Raw genomic sequence first — 27,555 nt, forward strand, 5'->3', positions numbered from 1 at the left:
TCTCTAGCTCTCTGTGAACTATTTTGAGAGGTAGTCTGTTTCATTATTGGGCTTCTCTAATCATTAAGGTTTTTCCTCATTTTTTAATCAACTCTACCTGTGCAACTTCTCCTTGGTCCTAGTCCTATTCTTTGGAGCAATCTAGATAGAGTAAGTCTAATCCTTCTTGACATTGGAAGGTAGAGAGGGCTCTTTATGCCCTTGGTCACCTTGTCTTCAAGTTAATCCTTCAGTCAGTCTTCCTATTACATGGCTAATTGACCCGTCCAGGATATAGTTTATTAGAAGTCTCTCTTAAAATGCATCCTTCTTAGAAGAATTCTACCATTGTACTGGGAAGGTGCCTAATTGTCACAGCCCTTTGTGGATTTTTATTTTATTTGGCTAGAGATTAATTGTAACTGATATTTTTATTCTGAAAAGTTTATTTTTCATTTCTATTAAATTCAATATTTATTGGTCTTTGTAGGCTTTTAGTTCTTTGGTCATTCCCCATGTAGTAGTTCTGAGCTGATGGAAGCTGAAAGTCAGAACTGAACAGTCAGGAGGGGCCAGGAGGTGGTTTTACTTTATTTTTATTTATTTATTTTAGATTTTTAAAAACATGTTTATTTATTTGGCTGTGTTGGGTCCTAGTTGCGGCATGAGGGATCTAGTTCCCTGACCAGGGATCGAACCCTGGCCCCCTGCATTGGGAGTGTGGAGTCTTAGCCACTGGACCACCAGGGAAGTCCCTATTTTTATTTTTTACTTTCTGTACTCATCAATATGATTTCCATTCCTAAATTACCATATTTTTACAGTTGTTTATATTCCACTTTGCAGTATTTCCATTTCATGTTTTTTTAAATTAAAGCATATTACCAACCAGTATTTTCTAGTTCTTTAACCACAAAACACAGAGTTCTTTCATATCTTTTTGCCATGATGGAAGGTTTATCATGTTTCTTTTGATTAATACAAGACTTAAGTTTTCTAAACAGAATCCTTTTAGGATATGAATAATGTTCTTCAAGATCTTTTAAACATACAGGCTTTCCTATACTTGTTTTTTGGTTGTTGTTTCAGATAGGGGAGACATTTTATTTTTATTCTAATTAAACTTTTATTCCATTCCTAAGAATTTTTTTGAATAATGTCAGTACATTATTGAACACTACTACATGCCAAATAATTTGCTAAGCACTTTATATACTATGTGATATCTTCTTGTAAGCAAATAAATAAATACTTCTAATAACAACTCTGTGAGTTAGGCACTACCCATTATACTGATGGGTATTTAAGACAATGAGGTTAAATAACTTGTCTAGGGGCATACATGCAGTTGATAAGTGGCAGAAGTGAGACTCAAACCCAGGCAGTCTGACTTTTGGAGCTCATGCTCTTAGCTGGTGTATTTATGACTCTTTGCTTTCTGATAAAAGAATTGTAAATGAGCTGCCTTAAGTCTGTGTGATTTTAAAATATGCAGTGTCACCAGAAGCCACAAGTGATTACTAACATTCTGGTTTTACCTAGCTTTCAGTCAGAACCATGTAATCTAATGATTTCTGGGGAATTACTGGGCAGTTCATTCCTAGTTTTTATGGAAAAATCATCTGTGAAGCCAGAGGAAATATATAGGATATAGTCAGCAACCCAAAGTCTCCATTTATAATTGTGTTGCAGCTTATGTGAAATCACTTATGGCCAGGTACAATCTTTTATATCTCATAATTTCAATTCGATGCCTTTAAGTTTGAAACGGAGGTTCTCAAAGGGCCCTCTGGGGGTCTCTGAGACTTTCTGAAGAGGTGCATGAGGTCAAAACTCTTTCATAATAATGAGGTATTAATTTTCTTTTTCACTTTCAGTCTTGTAAGTATACAGTGGAGTTTTCTAGACGCTACATATCTGAGAATCTAGCTGTCTTCTATTAAACCAGCTGTTAAAGAGATTTATAAAATATAAAATAATGCAAGTCTTCTCACTAAATTTGTTTTATTCTGAAAATATAGTTTTCAAAAAATATTTGTTAACATGTAATGTGTTTATTGTTATTTTAAAATGAATAACTAAATATTTAGAAATTCTTAAGTTTAGTTTCTCATTCAGTAAATGTCAATAGATACACCCCGTGTAAACAAAAGCTCTTTGGGGGCCTCAAAAACTATAGAGGGATCCCGAGACCAAAAACTTTGAGCACCACTTGTTTAGATTAGTTGTATCATGTGATATTAGAGAAAATCTTGATATAGAAGTAAAAATCTAGCACGTATTAAAAGATTTTAAAAATCAAATGAAGTGTGTTTATTACTTAACAAATATTTTTCTTTTGAATTGTATAAGCAGGAGACTGGAACCTACTGAACGACCTCTTCAGATTGTTTATGATTACTTGTCCAGGCTGGGGTTTGATGACCCTGTGCGCATACAGGAGGAGGCGGCAAATCCTGACCTTGGCTGTATGCTTCGATTTTATGGTGGTAAGGATTTATCATGGCTGTGTGTATACATTAATGACTTTTAATTGATTATTTGTACCTCTGTCTGTCTTCAGCCTTTTAAAAAGATTTTATCCAAAGCCATTTTTAAGCCAATTTACTAATGTAGTTAGAAAACAACAGCAAAAACAGCCTTCCCTTTTTATTTTTGCTCTTTTTGTTCTGGTGTTTTGCTGACTTACAGAATTGTTATGTACTTTTGCCAGCATCTTGATCAAATCATAGCTTTAGTATCAGTTATATTTTCAAGTTCTTTATAAAGTCCATGAACTTCTGGATAGTTCGAGAATGTTGAGAAGTAGGTGGTTATTATCATATATGACTTAACATTTGATGAACACATCAGACGTGTATATTGTTGAATTTAGTAAGCTTTAAATCTTGGATATTTTACATGCTCTTCTCTTTTGGTGCATTTTTTCCTTATTGACTATTTTTCATCTGATCACTTTAGTCATAAAGTTAGCCTTAAGGAAGTCAGAATATTTCTGAATATTACTCTCCAAATACACATCAATAACTAATAATACTACTGAGTACCATTTTTTGAGTGCTTACTGTGTGCTTTTATGCTTGTGAATTACCCAGTTTACTCAGTATAGCCACCTTATGCTCTAGGAACTGTTGTCTCATTTTACAGAGACAGAGAAGTTAACTTGTTCAAGGTCATACAGCTAGTAAATAACAGAGCTATTTAACACCTAACAGTTTTGAGTTAATATGACCCATTTATCAAACAGTTGAACTAGTAACTAAGTTATTAGTGTATGTAGGCATAACCATTTACTAAGATTTCCTGCTCTCATTCCTCAAATTATTGATTTAATCTGAACTCTTGTGAGACATGTCACAAGCCAGTTTTATTAAATGCACTTCACAAAAGATTTTATTTATAATTTTTCACCACAACAATATTTTCTGACATGTCCCTTAAAAGTTGGTTTCATTTTATTTTATTTCCATTCATTTCTCTCCTTTGTTAGTTCATGGAGGGAGAATAGTTGCTAGGTTGATGTTAAATCTGAGGAAAATCTTTTAAGACTAATTTGAGGAACACAACCGATCTATTACTGTAAAGCTTGGTTAAAAAATAACAATAAATCTTGGATAGTAACATGCTCTTTATATGTGGTTGCACATAAGTTCTTCACTCCATGTTTTCATTCTGGGATGAAAGTTGAGCCTTGAGATGCTGGCGAGCTCCTTTATAACCAGTGAGATTGCATTTGAAGTCAGTTATAACACAACAGTTGGCATGATTGCATTAATTTATTAATAACACCTGATAAATTGTAGCATGCCTAGGATCTTAATATTCCCTTAAGAGGATATTTCCAGTAAAGTCAAAAAGAGTACCAGTTTGGGGAGCTTCCCTGGTGGCACAGTGGTTAAGAATCCACCTGCCAGTACAGGGGACACGATCCGGGAAGATCCCACATGCCGTGGAGCAGCTAAGTCCGTGCGCTGCAACTACTGAGGCTGCGCTCTAGAGCCCGTGAGCCACAACTGCTGCAGCCCACATGCCTAGAGCCTGTGCTCCGCAACAAGAGAAGCCACCGCAATGAGAAGCCCGCGCACCACAAGGAAGAGTAGCCCCCGCTCACGCAACTAGAGAAAGCCCATGTGCAGCAGCAAAGACCCAACGTAGCCAAAAATAAATAAATTAAAAAAAAAAAAAAAGAGTACCAGTTCGTAGTACTTACTATATTTGCGGGGGTGGGGGAGTCATTAACACAGAACATTTACAAAAGTGAGCTCTTTTAATTCAGAGAAGCTAGTATGATTTGAGTGAGAAAATTACATTTGAGAAAGAGGTTTTTAAAGCTAGTTACTTTTGAAAATAGGCAATATATGTATATGGCACCAGAAATAAAAGGTTAAAAAAAGTATGTATGTTTGTGTAGGTAGATAGATAGATAAGGGTATTTTCTGTTGGCTGTGTAACAAATTGCCTCAAAATTTAGTGACTTAGGACTTCCCTGGTGGCGCAGTGGTTAAGAATCCACCTGCCAATGCAGGGGACGCGGGTTTGATCCCTGGTCTGGGAAGATCCCACATGTTGCGGAGCGGCTAAGCCCATGCACCACAACTACTGAGACTGTGCTCTAGAGTCCGCGAGCCACAACTACTGAGCCCACATGCTGCAACTACTGAAGCCCATGCACCTAGAGCCCATGCTTTGCAACAAGAGAAGCCACCTCAGTGAGAAGCCCATGCACTGCAACGAAGAGTAGGCCCTGCTTGCTGCAACTAGAGAAAGCCCACGCACAGCAGTGGAGACCCAATTCAGCCAAAAAAAAAAAAAAAAATTTAGTGACTTAAAATGATATTAAATATTTATTTTTAAATTTATTTTTATTTTTTGGCCGCGCCATGCGCAGCGTGTGGGCTCTTAGTTCTCCGACCAGGGATCAAACCCATGCCCCCTGCAGTGGTAGCACGGAGTCTTAACCTCTGGACTGCCAAGGAAGTCCCGATATTATATCATACAGTTTCTATGGGTCAGAAATCTAGGAGGAATTAGCTGGATGGTTTTGGGTTGAGTCTCAGTGAGATAGTACTCATTATATTGGCTGAAGCTGCAGTCATCTGAAGGCTTGAGTGGGGCTGGAAGATTCACTTCTAACATGGCTCACTCATGTGGCTGTTGGTAGAAGGCCCCAGTTTCTCACCAGTTTTTGGCAGGAGATCTCAGTTGCTCGCTATGTGAACCCTTCTCTAGGGCTGCTTAAGAGTCTTCACGATGTAGCAGCTAGCTGCCCCCAGTGATGAGAAACACACACATTCACATGAGTGCATGCATGCATGTGCATGCAAACACATAACACACACACACACATACACACAACACACAGGCTTCAGTGTTTTTTATGACCTAGCCTCATAAGTCACCATTGTTTTCACCACTTTCTATTAGAATTGAGTCACCAAATACAGCCCACACTATATAGAGAAGGGAAATAGCCCTCACCTCTTTTTTTTTAGGCCTCTCCTTTTGAAGAGAGGAGTTGTAAAGAATTTGAAGTATTCTTTTTGAAGCAAATAGCTTAGCAATCAGCTTTCAATATTTCTTGCATAGAGTCTTTGGTGCGTTAGCTTAGCATGTACTGTTAATGAGGCCAGGGTCAGAGGGCCTAAGTTCAAACCAGTGTTTTGCTTTGTTTGCTAGATATGAAACGTCTCCGGTACTTCAGGGGCCATTGTGCAAATGCTAGTTATCAGTCTTTCTGGGGGGGTGCTGGGGGAAACTGAGTGGAGTGACTCAGTACAGATTCATGATATAAAAGCCTTGAAATAACATATGTAACTAAAGATGAGTGGGTAGCATGATCAGTCACAGAGATTAAGAGAGCCCATTAATCAACTCCTTATTATGTAAGAGGAAGTGGCATCTAGAAGGTGTGATTTGCTAGTGATGTTGTAGTTCTGGGGTTGAATAGCTCAGGTAGCATAGCACCCAGCCTGAGCATTTCTTTCTGTTTGGTATTCTCTGTACACGTTGTTTGAGACAGCTTCATCCAAGGAGCATAAACACAAACAAAAGAAACCAGATACAAAAGAATTGCATATATAGTATGTTTCCATTCATTTAAAGTTCGAAAACAGGCAAAACTCAGCCGTATTGTTTAGAGATGTGTGACAGTACCACTCTCTGTCCATCCAAAGCTGCTCTTTCCTTCCTCCATAATAAGACTTAGAGGTGGGCCCATGACTGCCCAGCTACATCTCATTTCTCAGTCTTTTGTGCAGTTTGGTGTGCACCTGTGACAAAACTTTCTAAAGTGGTATGGAGTGGAATTGTTGTGTGCCACTTTCATACCTGGTTCCTAAAGCCTCCCATGCATACTTCTTGCTCTTTTCCTCTTCTGTAGGGTAGGCAGGCAGTCATCAAGAGCAATATTGAAGTCATGTGTTGAAAATGGCAGAGCCACCATCAGCTGGAGTTTCTCGACAGAGTTGACCCCTGGGAACCCAGACTGCCCACCCTAGCAGAGAATTACATTTATCTTGTGTTTGGGCCAGTATATTCTTTTTGTTACAGTAGTTAAAAATTGCTATAACTAATACATGAGTAGCAAAAACATAAAGAAAACAAGGAAATTACTATTATAAAAGTGAAGAGAATGGCTGACCTCTGGGGTAGAGGGAGGAAGTGATTCCTACAAGTAGAATTTTTGAGTTAATACAAGTATATACCGATAGTGGTTATCTATTAAGCAGTGATATATAATGTGATAATTATGATGTAATAATCAACTTGGTATATACCCGTTGAGAATTTTCTAACTTTTATTCCTATCTAATGTGTATTTGCAGAAATATATTTTGTTTACATAAATGCTGTCATTTGGTGTTAGTCTTCATCCTTTTTTTCTCCCAACAGTGTTTTGGAGGTCTTTTCTTAACTATCTTCTATATGCATTTCTTTATGTTGCGTACTATTGGATGTCATGTATGTATTATAGTTTATATAACAATTTCCCTAGTGATGGACTATTACAAATAGCACTGTAGTAAAATTGCATCTTTGTGCACCTGTGTTTCTTTTTTTTAATGATGTAATCAGAATTTTTATTTTATTTATTTTTAAAAATTTATTTATTTTTGACTGAATAGGGTCTTCGTTGCTGTGCACGGGCTTTTTCTAGTTGCGGTGAGCAGGGGCTACTCTTTGTTGCAGTGTGCAGGCTTCTCATTGCAGTGCCTTCTCTTGTTGTGGAGCACGGGCTCTAGGTGCACGGGCTTCAGTAGTTGTGGCTCATGGGCTCAGTCATTGTGGCTTGCAGGCTCTAGAGCACAGCCTCAGTAGTTGTGGCGCACGGGCTTTGTTGCTCCACGGCATGTGGGATCTTCCCAGACCAGGGCTCGAACCCATGTCCCCTGCATTGGCAGGCGGATTCTTAACTACTGCGCCACCAGGGAAGTCCCTGCACCTATGTTTCTTCAGGGTAAATCTCTAAACATGAAGTTATTGGGTCATAGGATATTTATTCTCATTTAAAATACTAATAGTTACTACTGCAAAACGAATGTATATCCCATCAGTATATCAGAGTACCTCTTTGCTCACAATATCACCTTTTAATATTATTAGCATTTAAAACTTATACTACTCTAATGGATTAAATGTTGGTCTTGTTGTTTTGATTTTGTTTTCCTGATTACTAGTATGGTTGAATATTGTGTCATATTTACATTGATCTTTAAGTTTTCTTCTCCTTTGAATTAACCCTTGATATTTCTGTTGTTTATCCTTTTTCATATTGATCAGAAGGACTTTTTTTTGTGTGTGTGTGTGGTACGCGGGCCTCTCACTGTTGTGGCCTCTTCCGTTGCGGAGCACAGGCTCAAGACGCGCAGGCTCAGCGGCCATGGCTCACGGGCCTAGCCGCTCCACAGCATGTGGGATCTTCCCGGACCGGGGCACGAACCTGCGTCCCCTGCATCGGCAGGTGGACTCTCAACCACTGCGCTACCAGGGAAGCCCCAGAAGGACTTTTGTATATATTCTGAATATACATCCTCTGTATACTGTATTTGTGACACATTTTTTTTCCAACCTGTAACTTGTTTTGTAGTTTTGCGTATTGTTTTTTATTGTGCAGAAGTTTTATTTAATCAGATTTAGTCAGTCTTTTCCTTTAATACCTTTACGTTCCTTCCCTATCCTAGGAAATAAACATACTCTATATTTTCTTCTAGTACTTTTATATTTTTAGAATGTGATATGAGGTAGGGATCTAACTTTACTTTTTTCTCTGTTGATAGCCAGTTGTCCCAACAATACTTATGAAATAGCTCATCCTTTTCCTGCTGATTTGAAGCACTACCTTTATTATTATTAAGTTCCTATACAGGTGGGGGTCTGTTTTTGGACACTGTCCTATTACATTGATGTCTTTGTCTTATGCTAATACCAATGCTATTTTTAATATACCTATATGATAGATTCTGATAGTCGATAAGGAAGTTCCCATTCACTTTTCTTCTCTGAAAAATCAGGGATATCTCTAGAATCAAAGAAATCTTTCTGAAGATGTAGTATTCGGGTTGGTTCTTTAAAAATCGACAGAATTTCAGTAATCAGAAAGGAAAAGGAGCACTCTGTGCTCCTGTGGGGTATTAGGAATTTCAGTGCATGTTCTGTGAATCACACACACAGATAATTTGAGTTCAGATTGTTTTGGGCCTTGAGTGCAATATCAGGAGTTTAGCCTTCATTTGGCAGATGGTAGCAGAAGTGATGGGATCCAAGTGAGCCTGAGAAAGATGAATCTGGCACCAGAGTGAATAATAATTGAGGCGTGAATTAGTAGGGATCTGAACTAGGGAATGGGAAGGAATCATTCTATAGAGACTTTTTGAAGGAATAGTCAGTAAGTGTTGATGGTTGATTGAAAAAAGGAGTTGAGGAAGAGAACCTAAGAGGCAAATCTGGCTCTGAGGTTTTGAGGCTGGGTGGCTTCCGGAGACTGACAGGACTTGAGCTGTGAGAACTGTGAGAAGGATCTGGTTTGCAGGGATGGTGATGACTTGGTTTCAGGCATGTTTAATTGTAAGTGGTGGTAGACATCCAGTTGGAGATGTCTGGCAGGTAGTTGGAAGTGTGAAACTAGGAGCTTTGGAAATACAAGTCTGGGAGTCAGGTACATGGGAGTGTTAAATCCGTGGAAGTTGTTAAGATTATCTTGAAAATAATACTTAAATATAGGAAAAGAAGGAGGCTTAAGGCAGAACTTTCATTATAACAACTAGCATTTGTTTTATACCCTTACTATGTGCTGAGCATGTACTAAGGTGCTGAGCACTCTATGTACCTTTTCTCATTTAATCCTTACAACCATGTAGGTAGATATTATTACTCTGGAGAGGTCTTAACGGGTTCTAAATCTCTTTTTTTTTTAAATTAATTAATTTATTTATTTTTGGCTGAGTTGGGTCTTTGTTGCTGCCCGCAGGCTTTCTCTAGTTGTGGCAAGCAGGGGCTACTCTTTGTTGCAGTGCACTGGCTTCTCACTGCGGTGGCTTTTCTTGTTGCGGAGCACGGGCTCTAGGTGCGCGGGCTTCTTTAGTTGTGGCTCGTGGGCTCTGGAGTGCAGGCTCAGTAGTTGTGCCGCACAGGCTTAGTTGCTCCGCGGCATGTGGGATCTTCCCGGACCAGGGCTCGAACCCATGTCCCCTACATTGGCAGGCGGATTCTTAACCACTGTGCCACCAGGGAAACCCTAAATCTCATCTTCTTAACCTCTAAGGTACTCTACCATATAGTTGATGGAGAAACAGTTTAGAAGAATAAGAGGGATCCATAAAATGTGAGAACTGGGAAAGACTAGGGATCATCTAATCCAACTCCTTGGTCTTAAACTTGGGAAACTAAGGCCTAAAAATATGGAACTTGTTCAGGGTCACGAAACCAGATTGTGGGATTGCTTAGCCACCACTGCTTCACAAGATTTTCTACTGAAATACTTCAAATCAGAGTGTGTTCTTGTGTTGGGTGGGTGGGGGGGTGGCTATTGCGAGTTTGAAATTTGTTTTGAGGTTTCCTGTTTTACTCTTTAAATGTAAGTAAATGTTTCATTTTTACCCCAAAATATATCAGCCAGTATTTATTTATTTGTCTGTTTAACTTTTTATTTTGAACTAGCTTTAGATTTTCAGAGCAGTTGGAATGATAGAGCTCCTGCACACACTTTATACAGTCATTTGAGCCGTTGTTCCCGTATATAAATAGTGCTTCATCTTTCTCTGGCTTCTTTAAAAATTTTTCCTTTGTCTTTAATTTTCAGCAGTTTGATTATGAAGTGTCTGGGCTTGAATTTCGTTGAGTTTAGCCTGCTTGGGGTTCACCAGTGCTCCAGGTATTCTGTCCAGGTTTTATAGGTGAATTCAGTGGGAGACACAGGGTAGAGTGGGCTTTCTCTGTTTAACTCAGAGCCAGAACCTTAATGGCATCTTTTGATTAAAAGAAGTATTTTATTTTGATATAGTCCAATTTAACAGTCTTTCCCTTTATTCTTTTCTAGAAGCTATATTGCTTTGCCTTTCAGATTATATTCACAATCTGTCTGTGTGACTTCATTTTTTATTGTCTGTTTTGAGTTATCATCATGAGCTCATGGGCTTATTTATATTTGTTTCAATTCATTTGCAGCCATTTTTCTTTCTGATGCTCAATTTGTCCCATCTCAGCTAGGGGGAGCTCTTTCAGGTTGCTTTCTATGTCCTTCCAACATGACCCAACTACTGTCTTTGATAGCATTCTAGATTTTCCATTAAGTTCTTGATCTTTTCATCATCTGACTCACACCAGGAATAGATTATTTTTCTAAGGACTGGTTCATTTTAATGAAAAATGGTATTTAGAGACTATCCTATGGGCAATAGACGTATTCATTGCTACAGGGTTGTCCTTGATGCTTTGTTTTCGAAGCTCTTTTTTTTTAATTATAAAAGCAATCCATTTTCTTTATAGAACATTTCAAAGTATAAATGTATAGGGAAATTAAAATTATCCCTGATTTTCCACTTAGAACCTTGGCTTTCGAGATTATAAGTCTGTTTTTTAATTAGAACTCTTAGACATTCCAAACATTTATTAGAACTTCCTCATTCTGTTTTTTACCACTTTCAGAAGATCAGAGACTTGAGGCACTCTGAATATCTAGCAAACCCTCCATAAATAATAATAAACAGCATGTTATTTCATGTATAAATAACTTATCCTCCCCAAATTGAATGTTCCTTTCTGAGAGTGGTGATGGATAGATTTAGATGGATAGATTAAATATAAAGAAATAAGGCCAAGGAAAGAGAGACTCAAAGAATTGTACATCCATTGATTTAACATCTGTTTCATGTAAACTTCAAAAGAGACTATTAGACAATTTGGAAGCATGAGAAGCTGTAATGAAGTCCCATTTTTATTTGATGTAGCTAACTTTGTAATATATCATGCTGTTAACCAGGATGGGGAATATAAATGCAATAGCAAGTTTCGGAAAAATGATGAGATTAAAAAAAACCCAGCTTCACTGAGATATAATTCACATACCATAAAATTCACTCTTTAAAAGTGTACAATTCAGTGCTTTTTAGTATATTCAGAGAGTTGTGCAACCATCACCACTATCCAATTTTAGAACATGTTTATCACTGTAAAATGAGACCCCCATATCTGTTAGCAGCCATTCCTTATTTCCCACTCCCACAACACCTGGCAACCATGAATCTACTTTCTGTCTATATAGATTTGCCTATTCTGAACAATTGATACAAATGGAATCATACATACTTGGCTTTCTGTGGCTGGCTTCTTGTACTCAGCATAGTGTTTTAAGGTTCATCCATTTTGTAGCATGTATCAGTACTTAATTTCTTTTCATGGCTGAATAATATTCCATTGTATGCATATACCACATTCTGTTTATCCACTCATCAGTTGATGGACACTTGTGTTGTTTCCTCTTTTTGGCTATTATGAATAATGCTACTGTGAACATTCATGTACAAGTTTTTGTGTGGACATATGTTTTTAGTTCCCTTGGATGTAGATGTAGGAGTAGAATTGCTAGATTATATGGTGACACTATGTTTAAGCTTTAAGGAACTGTCAGACTGATTTCCAAAGTGATCGCACCATTTCATAATCCCCCCAACCATGAAGGGTTCTAATTTCTTTACATTCCTGCCAACACTTGTTATTGTTTGTCTTTTTTGATTATAGTCATCCTAGTGGGTGTGAACTGGTATCTCATAGTTTTCGTTTACATTTATCTAATAACTAATGAGGTTGAGCATCTTTTCATGTGCTTGTCGGTCTTTTGTATATCTTCTTTGGGGAAGTACCTGTTCAAATCCTTTGCCCAATTTTTAATGGGATTATTTGTCTTTTTATTGCTGAATTGTAATAGTTCTTTATTTTGGATACAAGTCTCTTATTAGGTATATGATTTGCAAATATTCTCTCCTGTTTTGTGAGTCTTCTTTTCACTTTCTTGATGGTGTCTGTTGAAGCACACAGCCTTTTATTTTCAAAGTCCAGTTTATCTGTATTTTCTTTTTCGTCACTTGTGCTTTTTATGTCAAATCTAAGAAACCATTGCCTATTCTAAATTTACAAAATTTATTCCTATCTTTTCTTTTAAAGTTTTATAGTTTTAGTTCTTACGTTTAGGTCTATAATCCATTTTGAATTAATTTTTGTATATGGTGTGAGGTTAGGGATTCAACTTCTTTCTTTAGCATGTGGATATCCAGAATTCCCAGCACCATTTGTTGACAAGACTATTCCTTCCCCATTGAATTATCTTGGCACCCTTGTCAAAAATGAGTTGTCCATAAAGTAGGGGTTTTTTTGGTGAACTCTCTATTCTATTGCTTTATGTCTATCCTTATATCAGAACTGCACTTTATATGCCAGCTCCTTACTTTGTAGTACGTCTTGAAATTGAGAAATATGAGTCCTCCAATTTTGTTTTTCTTTTTCAAGATTGTTTTGAGTTGAAAAGCCTGTTTTCAACTGTTCAAGCTGTTCTGAGTCCATTACATTCTATGGGAATTTTTGGATCAGTTTGTCAGTTTCTGTCATGAAGTTATCTAGAATTTTGATAGGGATTGCATTAAATCTGTAAATCAATTTGGGGGTTTTGCCATCTTAACAATATTAAGTCTTTCAACCCAGGGACACTGGCTGTCTTTCCATTCATTTATGTCTTTTATAATTTCTTACAACTATGTTTTATAGTTTCAGTATACAAGTTTTGTAGTATTTTCATTTTATTCTTTTTGATGCTATTATAAAATGCAATTGATTTCTTAATTTCACTTTTGAATTGTTTATTTCTAGTGCATAGAAATACAACTGGTGTTTTAAAAATCTTGTATCCTGCAACCTTTCTGAACTCATTTGTTAGTTATAATAGTGTTTTTTTGGTGTGGCTTACCTAGGAAGGTAATTTTCTATATACAAGATCATATTTTCAAATAGAGGTAGTTTTACTTTATTTTTATTCTGATACTGGTTTTGTATCTGTAAAATTTTATTTTATTTTTTTGAAGTATAGTTGATTTACAATGTTTCAGGTTTACAGCAAAGTGATTCGGTTTTGTGTGTGTGTGTGTGTATTCTTTTTGAGATACTTATTTTGGTGGTGGTGGGGTGCCGTGCCACGTGGCTTGTGGGATCTCAGTTTCTTGACCAGGGAGTGAACCCTGTGGCCATGGCAGTGAAAGAGCCAAATCCTAACCACTCGACCACCAGGGAACTCCCCTCAGGTACTTTTCCACTACAGATTCTTATAAGATATTGAATATAGTTCCCTTTTCTATACAGTAGGTCCTTGTTGTTTATCTATTTTAGATACAGTGGTCTGTATCTGTTAACCCCAAATTCCAAATTTATCCCCCCCTGCCCTTTTCCCCTTTGGCAACCGCAAGTTTGTCTTCTATGTCTATGAGTCTATGAATCTGTAAATTTGAGGTGAATGGGGACATCTGTTGGACATGTCTAGCAGGCAGTTGGATATATGAGATCAGAACTAAGGGAAGATTGGGGCAGGAGATAGAAATTTGAAAGCCCTTATCAACATATGAATAGTGTAGTTTTTGGGAAGTGGAAGCCAGATTGAAGTAAATTGAGTAAATAAAAGGTGAGGTAACAGAGATAGCTAATATAGAAGCACAAATGAGAAGAAAAGACCCTCAAAAGGTTAAACTTATAGTTTCTTAAAATATCGTCTGTGGGCCATCTGCATTTAAATTACTTGGGATACTTGTTAAAAATACATTTTCCTATGTTCCATCCCAGACCCTCTGAATTAGACTCTCTGTGGGTAGGTCTTGGTGTTCTGCATTTTAAACTAATTCTTAGATAATTCTTGGGCACATAGGAATTAGAGAATCCCTCAACTAAAGGAATTCTGTTGAGAATGAGAAGGAATGGGAGAAAACTTGAGTGCTTTTGTAGCTTTGATAGAAACAATAGGGAGGGTGGAGTTGAAGAGTGAGAAGAATGAAGAACCAAACTCCCCAAGGAAGGTGGAATTTAGAAAAGAGATGAAAGGATTGGCCTAGAATAGAAGGAGAAATGACTCTTCCATACATCTGGTGTTAACATACAAAGTTTTAAAAGCTTTGAAGTAAGCTAGCCCATTTCTTCGTTTTTTTTATATGGGAAAAACATAGTTAATAGGGCAAAGCAATGCTCAGGGTTCCATAATCAATTATGTAATAATACTGAGTACAACCCAGTTTTCTCAGTTCCCCGTTTATTGGTGTTTGCACAGCCTCGTACTGTTGCTGATCCTGTTCATTTCTGTGTAGAGTTACTGTCTGTTTCTAGTAGTGCTTTAACCAAGAACATCTCTTCTGTCATAATGCTCTGTTTTGTTCACTATACCTCAGTCATATAAAGATTTCTAAAGGGTGGCAAAAAATAGAGAAGCTCTTGCATGCATGTATTGCTTCTGCCACCATGATTGGGATAGTTGACTGAAATATCAGCCGAAAGCTTTTCTTCACAAAGAGCAGCAGTACCCTAAACCGTCCCCATTCCCTAAACCTAAACCTAACCCCAACCCTAACCCTAACCCTAACCCTTAGGGGGTTCTGTGTACAGAACTAGCTGTGAACAGAACTAGTTGTTCATTTCTTCATTCCAGAATAGACTAAGCACAATAGTGGCTGTCACTTATTCCATACTTGTTTTGTATCTAAAACTGTGCTTAGTATTTTACATTCATTATCTTAATTTTTTATAAGAACCATCTGAAGGTAGATAGTATTAAGATCCAAACTCTATAAATGAGGAAAGTCAAGGTCAGTGAGATTATCTAGTTCAATGAAACAAAGTGAGTGGCAGAACCAAGATTCAAACTCAGGTTTGAGCGTCTGACTCCCAAGTCCATGATCTTAACCACTCTGTCATTCTGTCTGTCTTTGTGTACATGGGAGATATGACTGTTGGAAGAAGGATTAACAATGGCATCCAAAATAACATGTTGTTCTCTAGACCACAATTTGTAGTGCTTCCATTATATAACTTAGGGATGGACAACATTTTAAGACTGAGAGCTTATTTTGTAATACTTATTGCTTGGTTACCTAAATCTATACTAGGGTTGCTGAATGTTAACGTGTAATACTTTCTTTTTCCCTTTCATTATTTTTATGCTACTTTAATGGTGGCTTTTGAAGTACTCTTTTCTTTTCAGAAAAACCATGCCAGATGGATCATCTGGATCGAATCCTTCTGTCTGGCATCTATAATGTACGAAAGGGAAAGACCCAGCTGCATAAGTGGGCTGAACGCCTGGTTGTTCTCTGTGGCACCTGCCTCATCGTTTCCTCAGTGAAGGATTGTCAGACTGGAAAGATGCACATTTTGCCTCTGGTTGGGGGAAAGGTAAGACTCACAAAGATGAATTATTCTTCTTCTAAGCATCTTAATTAAAAAAATATCACATATGCTTTTCAGAGCTTTTTCCACATCTTTTCAAATAAACCAATATGAGCATTATTAAAGATTACGTCACAAAGTTTTTGTGTTCTTAGTTTTAAACAAAACCACTCAGGCTAATTTAAGCATAAAACAAGTTCATGTACATCACAGACTCCCTGGGAGGTCCAAAGACTATCCATGCCCCAAATTCTGCTGCAGGACCCGTCTGTTGGAGAAACCCCTGCGTCCACTGCTAGGCACTAAATGCTCTCTCATTGGTACCACCAAGAGTAGACAGAGGATGCTACCACTAGAAGCTGCCTTTGTAAACTAGGAGTAGCTGTTAGCATCCCCTCCAAAATAGATTCTTTCCTGTTTCTCTTTTTCCCCCGTTAGACTGAAATTCAGAGTCTGGAGTGGTCGTAAGCTCCTACCCAGCAGCATCTGTACTAGAGAATTCCCCATCATAGGAAAGGCATTTCCAAGTCTGGAAAACAGATAATGTTTATAGGAAGTTATACATAATTTTATTTCCTTTATGTTGAATCTTGAAGATCATAAAACAATCTGAATTGAAGAGAACTTCCAGACAAAATGACTTTGTGAATCATGCTTTGAGATAGCCAGTTTGATCCAGATACACAGCAATATAGATAAAATACATATATTTAAAAAATAAACATATGAAAGGACATAGCTGGACTTAGGAATGTGGAATAGAAATGTAAGTGGTGAGGGCCTACTGGGCTCTGGGTCTGAAAGGTGGCAGCCTAGGGGTTTAGCTCCTATAAGTATCTGGGTCTAAAAGTACTCTGGTTATGATGGGGGACCTGGCCCAAGCTTATTGCTGGAAGCTAGGAAATGAGTGGTATTCTTTGTTCCTGATAAAAAGCTGGAAAAAAACAAAAACCCAAACAAAAAACTTCTGTAAACCACTGACTGGAACCAAGGCTTGTTCCTGGCTGTGGTTCTAAACAAATGGGTGGACCCAGTTGTATGCCCTGTGACTAGGAAATGAACAAGCCCCACCTGGCCTAATAAATGAATGTGTGTCACTCCAGTATCATCCGTGGAGCAGGAACCCACTACTACCAATATGAGACCTGGTTCTATTCTTGGGGGCTGAAGGATAGTGAAGAAAGTAAGTGAAATTTCTCCAAAGGGAGAAGGTGAGTGAGGACAAGGTTGGAGGATTGGCGGAGAGGAAGTGGGAAACAGAGCAAGAAAGAGAAAGAAAAACAAACCTCCCATTTACGTAATTCTTGTCCGTTCTCTCTCTTCCCTCACTAACAGAATAGAATTGTGTTCAGGGTGGTGATGTGACCAAGATCAAAAACTCCCCAGCCTCCCTTGTAGCTAGTGGTGGCTAATAAATATAAACAGAAGTTTGCAGGTGGGACTTTTGGGAAAGGCCTTTAAAGTGGGAGAGACGTGGATGGCTTGACCCTTTGCCCTGCGTTTCCTTCCTTTATGGAACATAGTCTCTTGGTATTGGAGATGGAGCAGTCATGTGGTGGCTGGAAACTGCAGGCATTTGCTGAGTGTGGCCTTCTGGAAAGCAGGAGGCGCCTGGGCCCCTGGTGGCAGGTCAGAGCTGCTGTAGCACTCCTGAACTGATGCTGTGTTTTTAAGCCACTACTTCACAGCTGAATGTAATGAACCAACAAACGTACTGAAGAATTTCACAGATAAAACGTATAAGAGAGCCCATAAGGGAGGGTCCAGTATACATCTAATAGCAGTTCCAGAGAGGAGAGTAAAGGAGAATGGATAAGCAATATCTGAAGAAATAACGGTTGAGATTTTTCTAGAAATAAAGACAGACATGAGTGTTCAGATTGAAAAGACACTGGGTACTGAACAGGATAAATAAAAATAAGTTGACACGTAGACACATTGCAGAACGTGAAGGAGCAAATCACAGAAGCTTCCAGAAAGAAAAGATTACCTGCAAAGAACTGACAGGCTGACAACAGCTTTCTTTTCATCAACAATATGTGTAGAAGACTATTTGCAGAATTGCTGAGAGAAAATAAATGTCAACCTGTAGTCTATATCCAGCTGAATTACTTTACAAAAGTCAAGGCAAAATAGGACATTTTCAGGCATATAAAGACTAATGAGGGAGTTCCCTGGCAGTCCAGTGGTTAGGACTGGGTGCTTTCACTGCCGCGGTGCAGCCAAAAAAAGAAAAAAAGACTGGTACTTCCCTGGTGGCGCAGTAGTTAAGAATCCGCCTGCCAATGCAGAGGACACAGGTTCAAGCCCTGGTCTGGGAAGATCCCACATGCCATAGAGCAACTAAGCCCGTGCGCCACAACTGCTGAAGCCCGCGCACCTAGAGCCCGTGCTCCGCAACAAGAGAAGCCACTGCAGTGAGAAGCCTGCACACCAGAACGAAGAGTAGCCCCCGCTCACTGCAACTAAGGAAAGCCCGCGTGCAGCAACGAAGGCCCAATGCAGCCAAAAATAAATAAAAGAGTGGACATGAATTTCATTTAAAAAAATTACAAAACAACACCCTTCCAAAAAACAAAAAAAAAAGAAAACAACAAAGGAAAGTAAATTCAAAGGGAAGGCATGAGATAAATAGAAGATGAGCGCAGACACTGACAAGATATGGTAGTAAATTTAATATTGATTGTAAAAACGTTTAAAATTTTTAATATTTTAAATATAAATTTAAACAACTAAAGCTCAAACTATCCTGAACAGTATTCAAGATGTGGTGGTGTGTTCAGTAAGGAAAGTGTGATGCAGTTTTGGGATAAGTGATTTATGAGTATAACTTGGAAGTTTCCAGCTGACTCACCAAGATTCAGTAGCTATGACATACTAAAGTGAGATGTCAGACAAAGATGTAAGTGGTTCCATAACTATAAAAAGACTTCATCCTCATCAAAGCTATATAGGTTGGGTTGTTGAAGAGAGCTGTTGTGCAGTGAATCCCTGCCACCACCCCAAATGGTACTGAGGGAGGTTTCTGCCTCTTTCCTCAAGCCTAGTGAAAGAGGTTTCAAAAGGACCCAAGAGAGCCTGATATGGGTCCCCTGCAGTAAGGGGGACATAGTGCGCTGGTGTCCTGCCTTCTAACCAGGAAGTCTTGAGGACGAAAGATAAGCTGCCGGCTGCTTTGGTGATAGAGCAAAGCGCCTAACTCATGTGTTGGGATCACTGTGTACTCTTTGGGTTTGTTAGTATGTGACCCAGATGGGTTGAGAGAGAGCAGGAGCCATTGGGTAGGTGGGTGGATTCTCTTAGAATATGTCCAGTGGGGCCACCTGGAGGGGCAAACAGACTTCACTGGAGGGTGGGCTGTCAGTGGACCACCAGATTCCTTCAGGTCTGAGGAGGGAGTGGTCACCTGCTAGAATAGCATGCATTAGCCTGGTCAAGGGATCTGTACGTGAGAAGCCATCATTGGTTGGATTGGGGGGGGGGGGCCGGGTATCCAAAGAATCCTCAAAAGGACCTACTGAGGAAGATCATCCCCTTTAAAATCTGGTAGGCCCAGAGAGTGTGAAGTCAGGTTATGACTCTCCTAGTCTAGTAAGAACCTTTGGGCTTGCGTCTTCCCTGTCCTTCCTCCTGCCCCACTTCAATGATGGAGGGAGTCAGAAATGGCTTCTATCCCAGCACCTAGTAAGTAAGGGGGGAGGTGAGTCCAAAAAGTAGGCCAAGGTACCCCTTGCAGGCAGGCAGCTACCTCCAGTGTGCCGCAGTGGTGGGGAAAGGGTTGGAGCAACCTTACCCTTGAAGTGGAAACTTTGGCTTTTATCATGTGGGCCTGCAGACTCTCCTGTTCTGAAACAGGCATGCATTCTTGCATTACCGGGACTCGTACTGACTGTTGCTAAGCTGGGAATGCTCCTTCCCCAGGAGGTTTCCACACCTTGCTCCTGAATAAAATAAAAGACTTGTGGGGTCTTTGCTCACATGTTCCCTCCTCAGTGAGTCCTTCCTTGACTGTCCTATTCATAACTCAGATCACCTACCCTGTTCCCCTCCAAGCCTGTACCCTGCTTTATTTTTCTTCATGTTACTCATTCTGTATTTTAGCATATTATGCTATATCATGTCACCATTTTTTATTTATTTATTTGTGGCTGCATTGGGTCTTCGTTGCTGCGTGCGGGCTTTCTCTAGTTGTGGTGGCTTCTCTTGTTGTGGAGCACAGGCTCTAGGTGCGTGGCACACGGGCTCAGCAGTTGTGGCTTGTGGGCTCTAGAGCTCAGGCTCAGTAGTTGTGGTGCATGGGCTTAGTTGCTCCACAACATGTGGGATCTTCCCCGACCAGGGCTCGAACCTGTGTCCCTTGCACTGGCAGGCGGATTCTTAACCACTGTGCCACCAGGGAAGCTCTCATGTCACCATTTTGATATATAAACTCCATTGAGGCCAGAGGGTTTGTTAATTTTTTCCCCTGTTATGTCCCCAGCACCCACAATAGTAAAAAGTATTCATTCAGCAGATAATTATCAAACTGAGATTGTTTTGTGATTTAAAGAGTAATAAATAAATTTACTTATGGCTATGCCCTATGGATCCTACTCCTTCAACATATCTGTTAAATAAGTATTCCTTTGTTTTTTTCTCTTTTTTTTTGGCCGCACTGTGCGGCATGCGGGATCTTAGTTCCCTGACCAGGGATCGAACCCGTGCCCCCCTGCAGTGGAAGAAGCGTGGAGTCTTAACCACTGGACCACTAGGGAATTCCCCCTTTGGTTTTTTTTTAAACAGCTTTATGAGACAGAATTCATATAGTGTACAATTAATTCATTTAAAGTGTACAATTCAGTGACTTTTAGTATATTCACAGAGTTGTACAACTATCACCATAATCGATTTTAGAATACTTTCATGACCCTTTGAAAAGAAACCCTGCACTACTTAGCCGTCATCTCCCCATTCCTTCTCCAGCCCCAGGCACCCATTAATCTACTTTCTGTCTCTATAGATTTACTGATTCTGGACATTTCATATAAATGGAATCATATAATATATGGTTCTTTGTGACTGACTTCTTTCTCTTAATATAACGTTTTCAAGGTTCATGCATGTTTTAGTGTGTATCAATATTTTATTCCCATTTACAGCTGAGTAGTATTCCATTGTATGGATGTACTACATTTTGTTTATACATTTACCTGTTGATGAACATTGAGGGTATTTCCACTTTTTGACTATTATGAATAATGCTGCTAATAATTCACATACAAATTTTTGTGTGGATGCGTCTTTTCTTGGGTATATACCAGGAATGGAATTGCTGCGTCGCATGGTTGCTTTTGAGGAACTGCCAGGCGGTTTTCCAAAGTGGCTGCACCATTTTACATTCCCACAGCAGTGTATGAGGGTTCCAGTTTCTCTGTATGCTTGCTAATGCTTGTTACCTAACACTTGTTATTATCAGTGTTTTTGATTTTAGCCATCCTAGTGAATGTGACATGGTACTTTGTGGTTTTGACTTGCATTTGTCTAATAACTAATGATGTAGAACATCATATCGTGTGCTTATTGGCCATTCCTCTGTCTTCTTTGGAGAAATATCTGTTCAGATCTTTTGCCTATTTTAAAAAATTGAGTTGTTTGTCTTGTTATTGTCCTTTGATTTTGATTGGGATTGTTTACTTTAATTGGTTCTGGTTTTCTCCCCTTCTCTTCTTCAGGTAGAAGAAGTGAAGCGACGTCAGTACTGCCTTGCATTCAGCTCAGCTGGCGCCCAAGCTCAGACCTATCACGTCAGCTTTGAGACTTTGGCTGAGTACCAGAGATGGCAGCGGCAATCATCCAAGGTGATAAGCTGTCAGACGTCCTGATGTGGAGATAAGAGCAGAGAAACCCAACAGAAGTACATTTTGAAACTGAACTTACTCCCGAGAGATCAAATTATAATTCTTATGCACATCACTCTAGGCCTTTCTGAGTACATAGTGAATGAAATGGAATTCTCCCAGATCCTTAACCTATTATTTATATTTGCAAAGTACAGAATGCTTACAAAAGTGTTTTCAGGTGCATTTACCTTTATACCATCTCTGTGAAAAAGGTAGGGCCTTGAAGGATTTGAGACACAATGAAATTCAAATGACTCTCCCTCGACCATAGTGGTCAATGATAGATGGAGCTGTTCCCTAACTCATAGCCTAGTGTATCTGTATGTGTTTAGCACAGCTTTGATGAACCACTTTAAATTTGAACTTATTGATGGAACATGGCCTGTGATCCTGTCACAAACCATTACTCCTGTATGCTGAGGATAATTGGCTTTTTAGCATAATTTCTGCTTTCCTAGCCTTTAAAGATGAAGTGCTCTAAAATTGTATTTCATTTTCCAAATTCTCTTGTTCTCCTAGCCATCTTTTCAGAATTTAAACACATTTTTCTTTATGGAGCTAAATAGCTTCATGAAGGATTGTTTCAGTATAATGACATGCCATCAAAACATGAATGACTTTTGCAGTGATATTTTGTTTGTTTTAGACCCATTTTCACAGTCCATGTTGTATTAGCCTACTATTATAGTAATATAAATCTTGTTTTGGCTTTATTGGATTTTCTGTACTTGTGGTGGTATAAAATCTCTGAATAAAACTAGTTTCAATTTTAAATAGCTATTTCATTCTTCTGCCATTGTAAAGAGAAATTAATATTTTTTGAGCACCTTTTGCATGCTAAGCAGTGGTGCTGTGTGCTTGGTTATTTAATTTTCCTCGTGACAGATGAAGAAATCGCACAAGTAAGGAACAGGGCTTGTGTGGCTGCAAAAGGCTGTGTCTTTCAGTATCACACTCCCTCCTAAAGTTTTGTACAGTTACTTTGAATCATTTTAACTTCCTGCATGAACTGTTAACTTTCCATCTTTATGATTTGTATTTTTTTTTTTACCTTTTACTTGTAAAGCTTATACCTTTCTGTTTTTCAAGCATCTCATGGTTTTAGGAAAAAGTAAAAATTAACTGTTTCTTATAAATGAATAATCGGATCTCATGACCTTTCTTTTCTTTCCCATCTTACTTTTTTAAATAAATAAATTTATTTATTTATTTTTGGCTGCAATGGGTCTTCGTTGCTGTGTGTGGGCGACCGAGGGCTACTCTTCATTGCAGTGCGCAGGCTTCTCGTTTCAGTGGCTTCTCTTGTTGCGGAGCACGGGCTCTAGGCATGCGGGCTTTAGTAATTGTGGCACACAGACTCGGTAGTTATGGCTCGCTGGCTCTAGAGTGCAGGCTCAGTAGTTGTGGTGCACGGGGCTTAGTTGTTACGTGGTCTAAGGGCTTCTTCCCGGACCAGGGCTTGAACCCGTATCCCCTGCATTGGCAGGCGGATTCTTAACCACTGCGCCACCAGGGAAGTCCCTCCCATCTTTTTAATCGGTGCCTTTTTGTGTCAATGCCGTTCCGTCCTCTGCTGGGTGGGAAACATTTGGGGCTGGCTCAGATGGCTCTTCTCTTTGACCTTGTCCAGGTGGTGTCCCAGCGTATCAGTACCGTGGACCTCTCGTGTCACAGCCTTGAGGAGGTTCCTGAGCATCTCTTCTACAGTCAAGATATCACCTACCTCAACTTGCGACACAACTTCATGCAATTAGAAAGACCAGGGGGCCTTGACACTTTCTACAAGTATGTGGGGCATAGGTTTCCAGACTAGCTTACTAAAACTGAATCGTAATCAGTACCTATAAGCGAGAGTGTTTACCATCATATATATATTTGAAAACTTCCCCTCCGTTTTGAAGAGGAAGTAAGAATTGTTATTAACAGTTTTCCCACTCCCCTTCTCCCCTCTGTACAAGAGAAGGTAGATGCACAGTTTCTGTTACGGAGGCAACATTGAGCTGCCCTTGGTTTGGATAATCCTTTTCTATATGTCATTGACAGCAATGTGTGATCTGCCTCCAGGGTAAATCGAGAGATTCTGTATATGGGAAGTTTTTGAATCAGAAGTTTCAAACTTAACTAACTTAAAGGAAATAGGCCAGATTTCAAGAATTCCACTCCAAGGTTAGGGCTTTTATCTTTCCTTTACACCTGCTACTGCCAACTCTGAAGTCTTTTGTCAGGTATGAAACCTCTCTCTTCTAATACAGGAACCATTTCAGTCCTAAGGGGCAATGACCCATATATTTTCCCATCTCCTTTGTTAGAATATATTCCCCATTTCCACCCTCCACCCATTTCATCTCCTTCCTCCCTTTAAAAATGGACGGAAGTGAATAAATATATGGTGTAAGTAATTGTCTGGGCTTCTTGTGGGGAGGAGAGAAATTGGAAATTAAAGCGTTCAAATTATATGGTGATTAAAAAGATAAATGCACATTGAAATGACATATTTTATATACTTAGTAACTAATATTTCTAGAATAATTTTCAGAAAGCATGATTTTTACCTCATCTGAAATGTTTTGCAAAGGTTTTCAAATATAAGCCTATATTTAGTAATGAAATAATTATTTTAATAATATTGATATTTAAAAATAAAAAGCTATAATTTTAAGGAAGTGGGTTTCTAGTATTTCCTTCTGTTTCTATGAAAAGAGGGTTAATCTAGTTTGAGGGCTGGATTAGCAATTTGGAAGTCAAGGTGCCAAGCCAAAGGAACAATCAGTACTCAAGCTGAAATTTTGGAAGAGGAACGTTAGAGAGAGGTACCAAGGGTTCAAATCTAGAAGCAGATGATATAGTTCATCATCGTGGAGAACACCACCTCAGCCTTACCGTCTTGTAATAGTATAGTAATGAAGTATAATACTTCTAAGTAGAGTTACAGGAGTGGATCCAATTTATGATGATACTATCTCTCAGTGAGACATTATATAGATACTTCTACAAAAAAAAATTGAAGCATTAAAAGTTAGTTCATGTTGTATATCATCACATTACAGTAAAACTCAGTATCACCTACATATTTTTAAGCTCTAACTGGCCCATTCATTTCAAGTGACTTTTGAGCCAGCATAGTTTCAGTACAAAAAAAGAAATTGCTTATAATGGGATTTGATCTGAAGGTTTGTTAGCTATTCCTGTGTCCATGGGTTGATTAATTATTGTTAAGGCTTTCGTATATCGCACGTAGAAATTTAATAAAGGAAAAGATTTGAAGCATATCAATAATGATTGATTCACTTTGATAGAAGATAATTGTACCAATGTGAGCTTTTCAAGATTTTCTGCATTTTTAAGGAGAAGAGAGAACAACTCCTGTCGCACCAGACCTGGTTTTCTCAACAGCTTGCACTGGGTATTAGTTATCTTAGTGTCTATGCGACACATAATGTTCGGCACATACTGAGTGCTCAGTAAATATTTGCAGAACAAATTCTTTGATGGACATTTAAAATAGATCACTTTTTCATTCAGTACTATAATATGCCTTTGCTTTTTAGATTTTCTCAGCTTAAGGGCCTGAACTTGTCCCATAATAAGCTTGGGTCATTTCCTGTATTGTTATGTGAAATTTCTACCCTGACCGAGCTCAACCTTTCCTGTAATGGATTCCACGACCTGCCGAGTCAGATTGGCAATCTGCTGAAGTAAGTATCTGACTTTTACTAGATTTGTCTTTTCCTGTGTTTGCAGAGTAAGGAACTTGTCTGGCATTTGGAATGAAGGTAGTTCCATGAGCTCTTGCAGTGAAATAAATCATGTAATTATGAGGATTCTGGTCAGCAGCAGCTACTTGCCTACAGAAGTAACTAGTCCCTCAGTTTTAACAGCAGAGGCTCTGATTACCCTTGATGTTAGAGGGACCATCTGTATTTCAGTTATCTTAGTAAGACTCTATTTAGATAGACCTAGGGCATTTTATCATTATTGGATTCATAATAAGTTAATGACAAGTCAAAATCCATGATTCTAGTTCTATCCATTCCAGTTAAAACTTTTCATCAAGTTTTGTTTTCTTCCTGCAGTCTTCAAACCCTCTGTCTTGATGGCAACTTTCTGACTACTTTACCTGAAGAATTGGGAAATCTGCAACAGCTTTCCTCCCTGGGTATTTCCTTCAACAACTTTAGTCAAATTCCCAAGGTTTATGAGAAACTCACTATGTTAGATAAAGTGGTTATGGCAGGAAACCAACTGGAAGTGTTGAACCTGGAGGTGCTGAACTGTATGAGCCATGTCAAACATGTGGATTTGAGGTGAGGTCATTCTTCACCGTGCCTTCCTTTCGCCTGACCTGTAATAGACCTTTACGTTTTCTTTTTATGAAGACTTTTTAAAACATTAGGATTTTAGAACACTGTATGTTTTCAAAGCTGTAGTTAAGCTTCATTTTTCACTCAATGGCAGAGAGATTATGAATGAGGTAGGTGTACCATGTGGTAGAGACAAAGGTTGTTCTGACTTACCCTCCCGGCAATGTTTTATGAGAACTCCGATTTCGTCACATTCTTATCACGTTGGATTTTAGCAGTCTTTTCCCTTGTTGTCAATGTAGTAGGTAGAAAATGGTATTTCATTGTTTTAATCAGCATTTATGGTGAGTGAGTTGAGTGTCTTTTTGTATACTTATTGGTAGTTTGTATTTTTCCATAAACTTGACCATTTTTCTATTGAATCATTGGGTTGCTTCTTGATATCTATTGTATTATAATTAAAATGTTAACAGTTTTACTACTAACAATTTTTAATAAGAGTTTTATTCCCTTTTAAAATATATTATTTATTATTTATTTATAATCTTTTCCTAAAGGAAGCTAGTAAAATATGCATACTGGATGTTCTGTCATTTACACTAAGTCATCGATGTCCCTTATAAAGACATAGTAACAGAAAAATTTATTGAAATGCAGGAAAATGAACAGGCCTGCATGCATTAAATCAGATACTTATATAGAAGAGAACAAAGAAGTCATTTTCTATAATTTGCCCTTGAACTATTCCATATTGATACAGAGTATTTTCCTCTTCGTTAATTGAGGTAATGGGAATCTTAGCACTAGAGAGAGTAGGCAGAGCAGTGAGAGGAAGCATGACTGCTTCCTCTTGCTCTTACCCAGTACTTACTCCATGAATGCCTTGCTACTCCTAACCCGACAAGTTATGTTCATCTTCTTGTTCCTTTGTCCTATTCCTTCATCCCTACCTAATGTACTTGGTATTTGGGTGCAAGTTTTAAACTGTTCGTGGGCATGGTGCCCTTTCCTTTCTCTTTATTTAATTTGTACATGTATTTGCCAATCTGGATTGTCTCTGACTTAGTTTATAAACAAAGAACTCAAGGTACAGCTATCTGTGGTTATTTACTTAGTACCTTGCAAAATGAGGCAAGTAGTGAAATTCTTATGCTGTTTAGGAAAGAGAAAAAAGGATCATACTTCTGTTTTTCTTTTGGTCAGCACATTTAGTAAAATTTATTTCTAATGATTTTCTTATTTCTGAATATTAAGGATGAACCATCTGAAAACCATGGTTATTGAGAATCTGGAGGGAAATAAGTACATCACCCACATGGATCTGCGGGACAATCAGCTGACTGACTTAGATCTTAGCTCCTTGTGCAACTTGGAGCAGCTGCATTGTGAGCGGAACCAGCTGAGGGAGCTGACGCTCAGTGGCTTCTCCCTTCGAACTCTCTACGCCAATTCGAACAGTGAGTTCTCTACGCAGTCTCCTGTATTTCCTC

General features: G+C 38.7%; 1 protein-coding gene across 1 annotated transcript in view; it reads left to right on the top strand.

Annotated features, from left to right (window-relative positions):
- Nucleotides 1-27,555, top strand: part of PHLPP2 (PH domain and leucine rich repeat protein phosphatase 2) — a 73,019-nt gene that overhangs the window by 16,216 nt on the left and 29,248 nt on the right. Inside the window, exons 3-9 of the mRNA XM_022583278.2 lie at nucleotides 2,335-2,468; nucleotides 15,701-15,891; nucleotides 21,597-21,722; nucleotides 23,395-23,549; nucleotides 25,313-25,459; nucleotides 25,838-26,068; nucleotides 27,320-27,522. Coding sequence (XP_022438986.1) covers nucleotides 2,335-2,468; nucleotides 15,701-15,891; nucleotides 21,597-21,722; nucleotides 23,395-23,549; nucleotides 25,313-25,459; nucleotides 25,838-26,068; nucleotides 27,320-27,522 — 1,187 coding nt within the window. The remainder of the gene's footprint in view (nucleotides 1-2,334; nucleotides 2,469-15,700; nucleotides 15,892-21,596; nucleotides 21,723-23,394; nucleotides 23,550-25,312; nucleotides 25,460-25,837; nucleotides 26,069-27,319; nucleotides 27,523-27,555) is intronic.

This window comes from Delphinapterus leucas, chromosome 20 (genome assembly GCF_059928025.1).
Source record: "Delphinapterus leucas isolate spDelLeu-1000000601 "Yukka" chromosome 20, BTC_Dleu_Yukka2, whole genome shotgun sequence".
Lineage (NCBI taxonomy): Eukaryota > Metazoa > Chordata > Mammalia > Artiodactyla > Monodontidae > Delphinapterus > Delphinapterus leucas.